The sequence below is a fragment of the Mercenaria mercenaria genome, chromosome 6, assembly GCF_021730395.1.
Source record: "Mercenaria mercenaria strain notata chromosome 6, MADL_Memer_1, whole genome shotgun sequence".
In the NCBI taxonomy this organism is placed as follows: domain Eukaryota; kingdom Metazoa; phylum Mollusca; class Bivalvia; order Venerida; family Veneridae; genus Mercenaria; species Mercenaria mercenaria.
Window position 1 is genome coordinate 36,477,636 of NC_069366.1, and position 15,413 is coordinate 36,493,048.

A 15,413-nucleotide genomic window follows, 5' to 3' on the forward strand; every position below is an offset into this window, starting at 1 on the left:
AGGGCGCAGTTGTAACCGCAAAAAAGAACAGTAATAATCTCATACTCATTTTAACTTATTAAATGATACACACTGTGTTTGTATGACAGAGTAATTCTGTCACACTCGGACAGAGTTGAGAAGTATACGATATCAATTTCACATGCTTTAATTGCACAGCTGTCATTTTGGATTTACGTGTTACTGGACTTTTATTTCAGGATTTCTTTCTTGAAACTGATACGGCTTCGTATTTGAATCTTTTATTAAACAGCAAATTGAAATGGGTCAACATTTATCAGAAATAACAGCACAGAACTAACACAACACCAAGTGTATAGTTAAAAATGTTGTGAAGTGTTCATACCAATAAATCGAGCAATTTTGTCTTTGGGGTTGTCTGTGTTCCACCATGTTTGTCCCATGCAAACTGGACCGATAAAGTAGACAGGTATTGCCTCATAACGTCTCTGCACTGATGTGTGTTGTATCACCGCGGCGGCTGCCTGAAAGCAGTAGAAGAAACACAAATGACAACAGACATATAAACTGTAAAATATTGTCACGTGTCATTATTAGAAGTGGCGGACCTACTGTTTCTTACCCGGTTGGCAGTCAAAATTGTGTGGTTAATTTGCACGAACACAAGAAAAAAAAACTTTGATGCAAGATACAAGGTACGCCGCATTTTAATGCACGAAATTATAATACATTTTGTATATTTTTGTTATTTGTTAAAAATAATCGTTTCACCAAAACATTAATTTTGCTCGTCTACTTCAACAAAACAGTTTTACTGAAATTCAAGATTTTCGATGTTCATACCACTGCTTTAAACTGTCTATACTACCGATTAATATTACTATTATTGAATTTTGATTCGTTCAATTTACTAGTAGTTATTAATAAACAAACAAATACTTAAACATATATCCTACTAAGATGCAAATCAGCACACATACTTTCTGGCTCAGCACGTCTGGTAGTGGACGCCTGATATTGTACCAGTCGCCGTTCTACCTCCAGCTCCCTGCGACGGTCGATTATCCCGGGTTTATACAACCAGTAATAAACTTTAGATCTGTAAAATTAAGTTCATTGATATAGAATCGCGTATTTCAATATAGCGTACATTTGAATTTAGTTGAATTGTTGTGATACAAAACAGATTTATACAACATGTGATTGAGTCAGGCTTGAATAGAATATGGCCATGTTTGTATATCTCTTATATTGAATATCGATAACTGTGTTAGAAAATAAAATATGTTGCATTGGCATTGACATATTTTCTTAAAAACAATAAAAGAAATTCTTAAATTTCTGTAATCTTAAGCATGGATTAGTCAGTAATGTACCACTGTGTTACGGTATGGTACGGCTTTTACGGAATTTAAACATTTGTACAGAAGCATGCAGAGGTGTCAAAATATCACGCAGGTAACTTTAAGTTTTCGACCTCTCGGCGAGTGTCATAGATATTTATATATTTAGTTGATAACTGTACAGCGAATAACACTCATTACCGAACTTCTTTTCTTTTGCGTACTTAGATTGTATGGTCTAAACTTATCTATCATCATTTGATGGATCTATGTTGGTCAGGCGCTTATAAACTAGTAAAGAAAAAAAAAACAAGTATACGGTTCTGGATGATAGTAACTTGGCAGGGACACCAATGCTGCCTTGAACCCCTCGATGGTATGGCAGTTGGTAACCCTGGCAGGTAGGCGATTCCAGATGCTTATTGTGCGTAGAAAGTGGGATAATTTGAAAGAAACTGTTGGCGCCGCTGGTTCGCTTGTCGCTTTGTGTCAATGAATGCCCACAGGTGGCAGTAACATTCCTAATTGTAGTAAATTTAAGTGCATATGGCTCATGGACCCATACTGTATCCTATGTGCGTTACTGCCACCTGTGTGAATGCCAGGGCTGTCAGGGACTTCTGCGATGCCGTTGGCGATCTTGAAGAGCATCGACAGTCGGGCTATGTACCGTCTGCAGGCCCTTCCCCAGAAATTTTTGAAGGCACTGGGGTAAAGTTTGCGCGGAGGGATAAGGGGTGGGTGCGGGAGGTGTTTCCCCTCCCGTGTTCGATTTTTTTTAAAAAGTCGAACCCAAATGGTGCTTTTTTAAGTATACCATACGCAAAAAAAACACAACAACATGTATTTCATTACTTCTACATTTTCACATAATCATATAACCATCAATATATCATATACACTACACAGATGTCCACTTCTTTTATAAGTATTTTCGAACAACACATATGTCCTTCCACTTCTTTTGTACTAACACTAACAACAAATAGGAATTTTTTTTCATGTAAGTGTCTGTCTTTGGCACTGTGCCATTCCTTTACTGCACTTCTGAAATTAAAGTCATTCATTTTTTTGTCCCTGCATGGACACCATGAGTAAGGCATTAAGCGCTTTCATGCTCACTGGTGAATGGTGGGTGGTCTTTACACTTTCAACTGCTGAAACCTCTCACAGTCTGAAAGTACAAAAAAAAGTATTTGTTATTTTCCCAGAGCAAGGATAACCAAGGATGGATTTATATTGTAGAAGTTCCTAAGATTTGACATTTTTGTTCTTCTGCACAATGAATTGCAACAGTATTTCTGTTAAATATTTGTTGGTGTTAACAACACCATTGCAGCTTTTTTTACACACACAAGCAGGTTCTGTATTTCAAGTTTTAACTATGTATTTTACTGCAAGCAGCAAGTTTCAGAAAGAACATGATTGTATACACACCAGCTGTGGACGTTGGTAGAAGCAGTCCCACTGTAGAGACTTTGCACAGGTTTTGGTGAGACTCGGACAGATTACCAATGTATCCACTCCATTCTGCTCAAAGTGTTCATCTGTGGTAAGGGTGGCTTTCGCCTGTGCCCATTCAATAACCGCACAGTCTTGTTCAAGGGAGAAGTGTGATGAAAGAGCCTGAAATGAAACATAAGTTACAATGACATGTTTCAATGACTTGACAAAATGAATCATAACTTTTTTGTTGTTGATAAGTTTCTTGTTTGTTTTTTCTTCTAAAATTCTTTGGTTCATGATGCTGTAAATATATTCAGTAAATAGAAATTCTAAATAAATCAATGTTTATTTAGCATAGAAATATTGACTTCCTTGAAATACAGCAGAAGAGAATTCATTCATCCCTTTTACTGACTAGCCCGGTTCTTTACGTGAGAAAGTAGGCAGTTTATTTGGAACTGGTCTTTTCCAGGAACGATGGTTAGGTAACCTAAATTTTGTAATTCCACTGAAACTTGTATCATTTAGTCTTTTCATGTTTACTTTGAGAGATACAAAAGTAAAGTGAAACAAAAATATCATAGTAGATAAAGTTTAATACTTAGAAATTAATAGCACCTTAAACAATACAGGACAATACAGTAGTAATTAAACATCCTCGAAAAAGTTTGCTTCATTTCATCCGGAACAATGATTTCAAACTTCGAACAGTCAAAGAATCACTGGTCATTTTAATTCAGTTGCCTTTCTCTGCTAATTATTACACGATAACAATTAACTTACCCATGCATGCCGCCACCAACTGTTATCCCATTTCTTTGCATAGTCTAATTATAATCCTTAACTAATTATATTCCAATCACTCCTGTTCCAATTAACCGCAAACTTGTGAAAACACAGACTTTCATCAACACGTGTCGTATTTAAACCCTTATCAGCTGTTCAGTACACGGTAAACAGCTAGCTACACTGTGTATTCATAATTTACCTGAGGTATCTCGCTGGGATCGCTTACTGATTTAAGACGCTGCGCTAATAATTGAGGCACCGCGCGGATATTTAAGCGCTGCGGGAAGCTATATTTCGTGTTTTAAGCGCCGCGGTAGCGCGGTGCCTTATGCGGCTGGGGAAGGGCCTGGTCTGTGTTGTAGGGGTTCCCAACCAAGTTCTTGGAGCATTTGGGTTACACAACAGGTATATGTTCTGTGTAACAGTTAGCTTAAGATACTTCAGCACTCCCGGTTATGCTGGATTTGGACGGGAGCGCTTCTAAAGCTGCAACTATGAAAAAACAAAATATGAAAAAGCGGCATTTAGAGTTTTGGAAGCCAGGACTAATTTGACCTGAGGTTTGCTGTCGATAAGGTTGCGTCTGATGAACCCAAATGTCCTGTTACCTTTGGCAGCAGTAGCAAAATTTGATGTGGTTCCTCCAAGTGAGGTCATCGCTTACTGTAACTCTCAGATACTTGGTGCTTTCAGCCATCTCGAGAGTGTGACCATGTAGATAGTACTTGGTTTCTAAACGGTGTAGCTTGTTGTTTGTAATGCAGAGCACGGTGCACTTCTCCAGATGAAATTTCATTTGCCAGTCACTCTCCCACTTCTCAAGTGCTGTAAGGTCCTTCTGTAGGAGGTCAGCATCTTGTTGATTCTTGATGAAACGGAAGTCAGAAGAAGAGGCTGTCATCTGTGAAGAGACGAGTCTCTGAGGAGGATACATATTCCGGCAGGTCATTAATGTATACAAGAAACTGAAGAGGACCGATGATGGTGCCCTGTGGCACACCAGATATGACATCACAGGGCATTTGTTTGGCCATTTTTTGGGCCGAATATGGGCCCCATTCCCCTCATAAAATAATATGTTTTTTGCCCCGTTCTGAAAAGAAAATTCCCCTGATAATACACAACTAGATATGAACTCTCTTTCAAATTATGTTATAGTGCCTCTAAGTAAGGTTACTGCTGCAATATAGTTACATTAGTTAGAAATGATTGAAAACAGTATTAATATGTGAAAAGTAGTAACATATATATGGCTAAAAACTGCCCCTTTTTGTCTTAAAACAACGAAAAATACCCCTTCCTGAGGGTATGGGTACCTGTCCCCAAAAGTTTTCTAGTGCCCTGCATCAGCTTTTCTGGATTTCTCGCCTTTGAGTAGTACCTGTTACTTTCGATTAGATAGGAATGATGATATCCATCCCAAGGTCTTTCCACGTACTCAGTAGAATTGCAGCTTGTGAAGTACAAGCATAAAGTTCACACATATCTTCAGCATTTTTAAATGATCTCATGTGGCAAGTGACTTAACTCTAGATGTAATTTTGTTAAAATTATGCCCTTTTTTAACATAGAAATTTTGTGACAATTTTGCATGTAAGTATGTTTTGCAGGAATTGCTTTGTTAAATGTCTTTAGATTCTACACACATCTTTAGCACCATGGGTTGACTTGCACATGGCAAGTTTAATAACTCTATGGCTTACATTTTGGCCAGTTGCTTTGAAAATTTTACTTAAACATTTGTATGTAAATTAGTGTTAGGTGGAAGGGTTTCTAATAGTTGGGTATGCTGTCATTTGAGAGCTCTTGTTATCTACAGTGTGAATTTGAAAGTTGAACCGGTGAAAAAGTTATACCGGAATCTTGGTGTGGACTATTTAGCATTCTGATTATGCGATCATAATATGGCGACATCATAGAAGGGTTCAGATTTTTAGAGTTGTGATGTTTTCGATTGTTGAGATGCCTTGGCCTTTCTGTGACTCTGTTTTCATTGAATTTATTATACTTTCTTGTTAAAATCATACTTGTCCTGCATGACGAGTACAACAGTAAGTTTCGTTCACCTGGACCAGATTTTTGCGTGTATTTACAAGCAGACAAGTGGATTTGTTGAGTCGTGCAATGGCTACGGGTATTAAAACACTAGGATACTCAATATTTTCTGAGGATTTTGAGATGTAACCTCAGCTACTTTATGCCATCAGCGAAAAAGAATGATAGATTTATAACCAAATTCTGACATTGATTTTAAATTTTAACTTAAGAAATAATAAGTTCCCAAACATGGTTTATCGTAGATGTTTCGCATAAGAACAAAAAAGTCGGGTTATTCTACCATAAATCACACTTGGGAACTTATTATTTCGATTCTAACACGACATACTAGTATCAACAGCATTAGAAAAAATGGTAACTACTTTTTACGTCCGTGCTACACACCTGGATTGGATGACATCATTGCACGCGAGTGGTTTGTTGCAGAATAACCCGAGATAGATTTTTTTCTACATGTATGTAGGTTATTTGCTGGTCGTGTTAGAATAGATATAACTCAATATTTTACATAGTATTTCTTAAGGTAATGGACCCATAATGACACCCAGTCATTTCCATCCAATAACATATTCACATTAACAAATTTGGCATTCTTCGGTCTTAAATGAAGCTCAACACACACTTTGCTTTCCATAAAAACTGGAAAGTGCTGAAATACACTATGGAAAAGAGGTAGATTGTGAAAATTTGTTATGGGTCTATTACATTAAGGCAACAGTAGTTAACATGTTTGTTTTTTCAGGGACCTCTGTGGCTAGATGGTCAAGGTCCCTGACTTCATATCACTTGCCCCTCTCCATTGTGGGTTCAAGCTTGGCTGTAGGAGTTGAAATCTTCATGTGAGGAAGCCATCCAGCTGGCTTATGGAAGATCAGTGGTACTACCAAGGTGTCTGCTCATAATGACATAATTAGCAAATTTAATTGTTGTTTCTTTATATTTTTCATTAATAGTAAGCAATGATAAAGATCCGTGTGGCAGTGATTGGCGGAGGTGCTGCAGGACTGTGTGCTCTGAGACACTTGACTAGCAGGCCAGAACTGTATGAGGCCACTGGGTTTGAGCAGTTATCTGGGGAAGGTGGAACATGGCGATACACAGATACGATTGGCAAATATGACAATGGTATGCCAGTACAGTCAAGCATGTATAAAAACTTGAGGTATTTAAGCTCAAAATTTCTTTTGTTGATTTTAACTGCTGTGTTTTGTAAATAGGACTCCCATTAGCATATTTTCTTGCTAAATAGGACAAAAAGTCATTGTATGTCCATATGTTTTTAGGTGAAGGTTAGTCCAAATGTTTGCCTTTATATAGTCCAGGCCTAAGTTGCAACTGGGTTGTCTTTTATAAATCAGAAATATGGTTACTAATGATCAAATCATAGAAAAAACATTAAATATTCTTTAGAGAGCACAGTTATATCTGATCTTCATAGAAAGTACCATGTCAAATTGTTTTACTTTGTGATATCTAGGTCAAGTATGTGTTGTCTTAGGTGAAATGAAGGTCACTTGGTTTAGCCATTGAAAATCCTAGTAAACCATTTTAAGGCCATGTTTACTGCATGAAGCCTCTGACTGTCTTTGAAAGTATGTTTTAATTAAATCTAGACATAATTTGAAACTCTGTCATCTTGTCCAAAAACTAGGTCACTAGATTGAATCATAGAAAACCTGATAGAACTTTTTTCGGTGATTTTTCTTCATGAAACCTAGTTTATGATATTTAAGATCAAAACTGGGTTATCTTGGATCAAAAAATAGGTCAGTATGTCAAATAGAAGTAACTGTCCTGCTGTATCTTTTTACCTGATCTGATGTTTGTTTATGATATCTTTGTTAAGTTCAAAGCTGGATCTTCTGGTTTCTAAAACAGGTTATTAGATTAAATAATAGAGAAGCCATATTATCACGTTAATGTTTGGTGTAATCCAGATCACATCTGCTTAAAATCTTGGTCACTAGCTCAAACCCTTGGAAAACATATAATTAACACAGTAGAAATCACAATTTGTCAGGACCTTCATGAAACTTTCTTGTCTACCTAGGTTCATACTAAATACAAATTATGTTACATTTCATGTTATAATGTGTTATGACATATATTCAGGGTCAACTTGTTGAAGGTCATGTGAGCAACATGGGCTTCATACTCTTCTAGTATGATCTATGACCTCTTATTCATTATAAAGTTTATTTGAAACTTTGTATCTCAAATTCCAATGGATTGATTGTTTAATTCGGCTTAAAATGATATTTCGTGCATGTGTTTTCAAGACAGGACTTGAGAATGTCTTTGAGTTGGCCAGAATTTTGAGATAAGCAAGTTTGAGATATTGAGTTTCAACTGTATTTAAAATATGAGCCGTGCCTTGAGAAAACCAACATAGTTGGTTTGCGACCAGCATGGATCCAGACCAGCCTGCGCATCCTGCAGTCTGGTCTGGATCCATGCTGTTCGCTTTTAAAGCCTATTGGAATTAGAAAAAACTGTTAGTGAACAGTATGGATCCTGACCAGACTGCGGGGATGCGCAGGCTGGTCTGGATCCATGCTGGTCACAAACCCACTATGTTGGTTTTCCCATGGCATGGCTCAATTATTTTATCGGCATTTGTATGCAATTAATTAATCTTGTAGTTTAAAACTACTTGAATATACATTTGTTATTTACTCTATCTTCAGGACAAATCTTCCAAAAGAAGTGATGGCATTCCCAGGGTTTCCATTCCCCAGCAACTTACCCTCCTTTATCAGACATGAGGATGTCCTGCAATATTTGAAAGATTATTCCAAATATTATAACCTTCAGAAATCTATCAAGGTATAGTAATGCCATTAATAAAAAGTTCAAAATTATAACAATCTACCTTTTTAGATTTTAATCAGTTATGCTCATGACGGATATTCTTATCTGCACCTACAGCCAGTGACAGAATCATTTTCTTTCTTGCCATATTCAGGTCTATGATAGTAAAAATAAAATAGATCAAAACAAGACATTTTTATTGCACAATTTTCTTACAGTAGCTTATCAAAACAAGCAAGATACATTATGTCATTAAACAGGAAATAGGTCATAACATTTCAAAGGTGCATTAATGGTGTGAAGTTGTCATGATTTGTAGTGTAACATTGTGTATTTTTTGTAAAAAAAAATAATTTCTAAATGAAGAAATATAATTACTACAAGGAACAAAGATGACATATCAGGGTGTTTGATTTTTATCTGGGTTCACATGAAAAAAGTAAATTAACCTCATGGTGCAAGATTGAGTCTTCTAGTGCCAGTGAAAGCACTGGAAAATCCTTTCTGGTACGCAAGACAATTATTATAATTTATGTAATTTCTTCTTTGTTTTGTTGGAGTTTTTCTCTGATAGTATATTGTAGGATTTATAACTGTTTTAAATATCAGTATTTCAGATCTCATTTGTGGCATTAAGAAATCGCAAAACATGAATTATTAAAGAGTATTATTGAATCATGAATATTTGGCATTATTCAAGAATATTATAGAAAATAAGCCATGATGAATATTTCCCAATCTACTTTATGTTGAACAAAGCTATTAAAATGAGCCGTGCCATGGGAAAACCAACATAGTGGCTTTGCGACCAGCATGGATCCAGACCAGCCTGCGCATCCGCGCAGTCTGGTCAGGCTCCATGCTGTTCGCTTTTAAAGCCTATTGGAATTGGAGAAACTGTTAGCGAACAGCATGGATCCTGACCAGACTGCGCGGATGCGCAGGCTGGTCTGGATCCATGCTGGTCGCAAACCCACTATGTTGGTTTTCTCATGGCGCGGCTCAAATATTTTAAATGGGGTTTTTGTTCTGTGGAGATATTTAATATTGTTAATTGACTACCTTACATATTTTAGTTTGATACTAAAGTTGAAAGAGTCAGCCCAGTGGAGACTGGTTCAAAGTTAGAATGGAAAATAGTTTACTCATCTACAGAATCCACAGAGACAGAACTATTTGATGCTGTTTTTGTTTGCAATGGGTGAGATATTGCATGTTTCAATATGCTTGTTAGCTCACCTGAGCACGAGGTGCTCAAGGGTGAGCTATTGTGGTCAGTGATTGTCCGTCGTCCATCAACATTTTCCTTTAAACAACATCTCCTCCTAAACCACAAGGCAAATTTTGAGGAAACTTCACGGGGATGTTCCTTGGATGGTCTTCTTTAATATTTATTCAAAGAAATGAATTCCATACAGAACTGGTTGCCATGGCAACCGAAAGGAAATTTTTTAAAATCTTCTTGTCCAAAACCACAGGTTTTAGGGCTTTGATATTTGGTATGTAGCATCATCAGCTAATGGTCCTTTACCAAGTTTGTTCAAATTATCCCCCTAGGGTAAAATATGGCCCCACCCTGGGGGTCACATGTTTTATATAGACTTATATAGGGAAAATCTTCTTGTCCAAAATCACAGGGCCTAGGGCTTTGATATTTGGTATGTAGCATCATCTAGTGGTCCTCTACCAGGATTTTTAAAATTATCCCCCTGGGGTCAGATATTGCCCCGACCTGGGGGCACATGGTTTAAATAGACTTGTACAGGGAAAGACCTTTAAAAAAAAATCTTGTCTTTAACCATAAGGCCCAAAGCTTAGATATTTAGTATATGTTATGCTCTAGTGGTTCTCTACCAGAATTGTTCAAATTATGACCCTGGGTTTAGGCCAAGCCCCAGGTGGTCCCTTGTTTTACATTGACTTATCTGTTTTTGAAACAGTGGCAAAGAAATTTGGACCACAAGCATAATGTTTGATACAGATTTCAATATTCATCTTAAATTGTCTTAATCATGACCTACTGACCTACTTCTTTGTTTTTGAAGGTACAGCATAGAAATTTGGACCACATTTATTATTATTATTATTATTATTATTATACCAGATTTATCACTTTTGATACTGATTTCCATTCTCATCTTTAATATTCTTAACCCTGAACTACTGACCTACTTTCTTGTTTTTGAAGCTACAGCAAAGAAATTTTAACCACCAGTGTGGCGGGAGACATATTGATTAACCCCTGTCTGTGTGTCCGTGTGTCTGTCACAAATCTTGTCTGCGCTCTAAGTCGAACATTTCTCATCCGATCTTCACCAAACTTGAACAAAATGTATTTGCCAATAAGTCCTCTGCCAAGTTCGATAACAACCGAAATTGGCCCGGGCACTTCGGAATTATGGCCCTTGAATTACCGAAAATACTGATGCCAGCGATACAGGTCTTTGTGCATGGTTGACTCAGATACATAATGGAGAAGAAATGCCAATCTAGATGATAAGCCAGTTATGGGTGCACTTTTCTCAAAAGCAGCTCTAGTTTTTAAACAGATACCATTAGTTATCTTGATATCATTACAATGACATACTCACCTAGTGCACTGCACTTGCAGCAATAAGTAACAATATAATAAACCTCATTTATTAATTTCAGCCATTATGCTATACCACTGGTTCCCAAACTTGAAGGTGCTGAAGAATTTGGTGGAATCATTACACACAGTCATGATTACCGGGTACCAGACCCATACAAAGATAAGACAGTGGTATGTCTAGGGGCTGCAGCTTCTGGCCAGGATGTAAGCTTGGATATAGCATCCAAAGCTAAGAAGGTATAATACCTGTACTGATTTGTTTTGAGTGCTATTAAGTCATAGTGACTTTGAGATTGGTAACATTATTTCTGATAAATAAGTGTAGAAAGCTTTGGGTAATAGCTTTCAAACTTTGTAGGTTAATTGCCTTTGGGCATTAGATGGCCACTACTGCAATACCTCTATGTCTGTTGTCTGTCGTCACTACTGCTGTCAATATTTTTACTGTTCACACTCTAGGGATCACAACTTTGGCCCAGTGTTAATGAAACTTGGCCAAACCATAGAAAACACGTGGACATTCTAGAGGCAAAATTTTCTACCTGATTTATTTGAAACCTGATAATGTTTGTCTGAATAAAATCCAGGCCATGTTGTAAACTTGATTTCTGGGGTCATAAACTGGGTCAAATCATAGAAAAAGATTGTTAAACTCATTTTTGTACCCCCAGCACAACAAAGTTGTAAGGGGGGTATATGGTTTCAGGTTTTCTTTCTGTCCGTCTGTCTGCAGACACAATCTTGTCCACACCAACTCTCCTCATCCCCTTGACACAATTTAATGAAACTTCGAACAAGTGATCAGTACCAACCCTAGTTGTGCATTGGGCATCTTAGGTTCTTTCAGAAAAAAAATGTAGTGTTACAGGACCTTGTTTTTGTTACTATACTATATACATAGAGTCTGTATATGCAATCTTGTGTGCGCCTAATCTCCTGAACCAATGCACATAATTAAATGAAACTTCACACAAGTGATCAGTAGTAGCCCTAGTTCAGAGCTCCAGATAATTTTTTTGGCCTATGAGTATTAACTCGTCATAATTTCTGTGAATGAGTAAACTGGTAAAATCTGAAATTTACTAGGAGTAATTTTACTCCTGAAAATTTGTAAATGTGAAAAGAAGAAAAGGGTTTTATAACATATTTATTAATTTGGTGTAACACCCATGAACTTGTTTGCAGTTCAGTTTCAATTCAGCATTCAGGTTTTTGCTTTTTGTTCTCTCTTGGCTTACTTTGGCTTAAAACACTGCTGCTGAATCAAATAGAATACTCCATATAGCTTTAAATATGTTTCATTATTATGATCGTTCTTGTTAGTTTAAAGATATAGAGTGTTTGTTCACTTTTTACAATCTTAGAAAGAGACATTTTGTTGTTTTCTCCACACCGGAGGTTGATATTTTAAATCGACACTGCTTTAAAATACACTACCGTACCATCAATATTGTTTCCCAACTATTTGATTTACAAATGCATTTGGTATATAGTATAGTTTAACTTATAAAGTACCATTCAATGCATGTGTACGTTCTGTATGGGAGAATTAAATCTGACCGTGCTTCGTTATGTAAAGCCTTGAGTTGATTCAGATTTTGTTTATGCTAGTAAAAAGTCATTGAAGGAGTTTCTGTAATTTCTTACACATTTTTATACGCTTAAAATTGATCGCACATGGGTATATGCATTATTTCAAAGCGTAATTTACGCTAATACGCATCTTATCTGGAGCCCTGCCTAGTTGTGCATGGTGCATGTTGGGTTCTTTCAGAAAAAAATTGCGGAGTTATGAGACTTGTTACTATACTGTATACACAGAGTCTGCATATGCAATCTTGTGCACACCTAATCTCCTGAACCCTTGCACACAGTTTAATAAAACCTCACACAAGTGGTCAGTACCAACCGTTATTGTGCATGGTGCATGTTACGTTGTTTTAGATAAATGTTCTGCAGAGTTATGGGACTTTGTGTTTGTTACTATGCTATATACACAGAGTCTGCATATGCAATCTTGTGCGTGCTTGATCTCCGGAACCATTGCACACAGTTTAATGAAACTTCACACAAGCAAGTTATCAGTACCAACCTTACTTGTGCATGGTGCATGTTAGGTTCTTTCAGAAAAATATTCTGCCGAGTTATGGGTCTTTGTTTTTGTAACTATACTTTTTACGTAAAGTTTGTATATCTACATAAAATCTATATACATACAGTCCGCATAATTATGCAATCTTGTGTGCGTCTTGCAATGTACTGTGTCAGTGCATGCCGGGGGAGGTGGGTGGGGGGGGGTTGTACATTCATTAACTTCAGTGATAGCTCTAGGTTTGCCTGATGTATATGAAACCTGGTCATAAAGATTGTCTTCATGACATGATTCAGAAACTGGATTACTATGGTCAAAAAGAAGGAAACAAGATAATATCACAGAAACACTTTGTTTGCACTCTAGAGGCTGTAATGTCAACCTGATCTGTCTGAAACCTTGAAATAATGTTTGTCTTTATGAAGACTATGTTTGCCGCTTGACCTTCTGAGGTCAAACGGTGGACTTTTAACCCTCACACAACCCCACAGTAAACCTTCAGATACCCCATCATTATCTTCCCCCACCAAAAAAGAAATTGTTTTCATTTTTAGTTTCTTGTGCCTTTACAGCCCATCAGTGCCACAGCACAAAACTGTAATTGGCTGGTAGTTAGGTCCTGTAAAATTCACTTTAAACAATAATTTGATGAGTGATTATTTCCCATTATGTGTTTAACTTACTTGTCAAATAAATTCTAAGCTCACAATTTAACTTAGCTTGGATACATGTCTACATCCCTATAGCAGTGCTGTATCTCCTTTGATATAAAAATTTTGGTCCAATACTGCCCCCACTTTGCAGGGCTCTTGTGTATTTTGCATTTGGAACTCTTCAGGATTCAAACTGAAGACCTCTAGATTAAGATTGACAGGTTTGACACCTATTATACCTCTGTCTAAAAAGGAATATTTTACTGTGTTTCAGGTGATAATCAGTCACAACAAGCCCCGCCTCCAGACACCGTTACCAGGCAACATGTGTCAACAACCTGGTATTGAACGGCTCACTAGTGACAGTGTTATATTTAAAAATGGCATAGAGGAAAAGATAGACGTGATAATGTTGTGTACAGGATATCGCTACTGGTTTCCATTCCTCGACAAAGTCTGTGAAGTCCATATAGAGGACGAAAGAGTGACACCATTATACAAGCATATCATACATGCAAAATTTCCATCTTTAGCATTTATTGGGATTTGCAAAACAATATGCCCTTTTCCGCAGTTTGAAAATCAAGTTAAATTTTTTATATCCACATTAGATGGGAGTCAGAAGTTGCCAAGTGAAGATGAGATGATGTCAGATATAGAGGAAGATTTAAGGAAAAGGCTAGAGGAAGGTATGCCGGTTCGTTACGCGCACACAATGGGTCCACGCCAGTGGGCGTACAATGACAGTCTGGCTGAAATGGGGAAGTTTGAACCCATACCAAAAGCTGTGCAAATTTTATATGATGAAGTTCACAGAATGCGAATTAAAAATTTGCCAAATTACAAACAAAAACAATATAGGTTAACTGGTGACACCTCATTTGAAGAAATTGTTGAGTCTTGATTTTTACTGTTATAAGTTGTTAGTAAGCCAATTTAGTCATAAACAGATGTAAGCAGAGCTAATTTTGCATAAAACTTTAATCTATCCAAGATGATCTCGAGTAATATTTTTCCCATGCATGTTAGTGTTCAAAAAGACTTTATGAATGTTTTATTGGTATGATTTGATGTCAGTGTCCCCTGTTTTATGTTTTTCATATTTTTAGCTCGACTATTCGAAGAATAGTCTAGCTATTCTACTCACCCTGGCGTCGGCGTCGGCGTCGGCGTCGGCGTCACACCTTGGTTAAGTTTTTGCATGCAAGTACATACAGCTATCATTTAAAGGCATATAGCTTTGAAACTTATTTATTCTTTTTCTAGGTCAATTACCAACCTCACTGGGTCAAGTTCCATAACTCTAACATGTATTTTGAGCAAATTATGCCTTTTAGAATCGGAGTTTTATAGTTTTAATAGCCCCTTTTGGACTTAGAAAATTCTGGTTAAAGTTTTACATGCAAGTTACTATCTCCAAAACTAATGCAGATATTGAATTGAAACTTCACATTGTCTTTGGGGTTATAAAACTAGTTGATAGCACCAAGTCCCATAACTCTGACCTTCATTTTGGCCAAATTATGCCCCCTTTTGTACTTAGAAAATTTTGGTTAAAGTTTTGCGTGCAAGTACATACAGCTATTACTAAAAGGCATATAGATTTGAAACTTATTTTTTCTTTTCTAGATCAATTACCTACCTCACTGGGTCAAGTCCCATAACTC

The 15,413-nt window shown here is 36.9% G+C and overlaps 1 protein-coding gene and 1 long non-coding RNA gene across 3 annotated transcripts; one reads left to right on the forward strand and one right to left on the reverse strand.

Annotated features, from left to right (window-relative positions):
• Nucleotides 1-1,360: 1,360 nt before the first annotated feature.
• LOC123549080 (uncharacterized) lies at nucleotides 1,361-15,069 on the forward strand. 2 transcript variants are annotated; one of them, XM_045336878.2, is made up of 6 exons: nucleotides 1,361-1,419; nucleotides 6,551-6,759; nucleotides 8,285-8,423; nucleotides 9,485-9,609; nucleotides 11,061-11,238; nucleotides 14,021-15,069. In XM_045336878.2, the coding sequence occupies exons 2-6, from the start codon at nucleotides 6,557-6,559 to the stop codon at nucleotides 14,648-14,650; spliced, it is 1,275 nt and encodes a 424-aa protein (XP_045192813.2). In that variant the 5' UTR covers nucleotides 1,361-1,419; nucleotides 6,551-6,556; the 3' UTR covers nucleotides 14,651-15,069. The 2 variants fall into 2 exon arrangements, with proteins under 2 accessions (XP_045192813.2, XP_045192814.2); XM_045336879.2 differs by lacking the exon at nucleotides 1,361-1,419 and having other exon boundaries at nucleotides 6,584-6,722.
• Nucleotides 1,494-3,689, reverse strand: LOC123551302 (uncharacterized). The gene is made up of 3 exons (XR_006686393.2): nucleotides 3,534-3,689; nucleotides 2,742-2,930; nucleotides 1,494-2,478 (listed from the first exon to the last, which is right to left on the reverse strand). It is a non-coding gene; the product is annotated as an uncharacterized LOC123551302 (long non-coding RNA).
• Nucleotides 15,070-15,413: the final 344 nt, after the last annotated feature.

What these genes read in the sequence shown, in the direction of transcription:
- LOC123549080 (XM_045336878.2), top strand. Translation starts at nt 6,557, where the DNA reads ATGATAAAGATCCGTGTGGCAGTGATTGGCGGAGGTGCTGCAGGACTG. An exon ending in ACCTTCAGAAATCTATCAAG is followed by an intron (nt 8,424 to 9,484) that starts GTATAGTAATGC and finishes TACATATTTTAG; the next exon opens with TTTGATACTAAAGTTGAAAG. An exon ending in GCTGTTTTTGTTTGCAATGG is followed by an intron (nt 9,610 to 11,060) that starts GTGAGATATTGC and finishes TATTAATTTCAG; the next exon opens with CCATTATGCTATACCACTGG.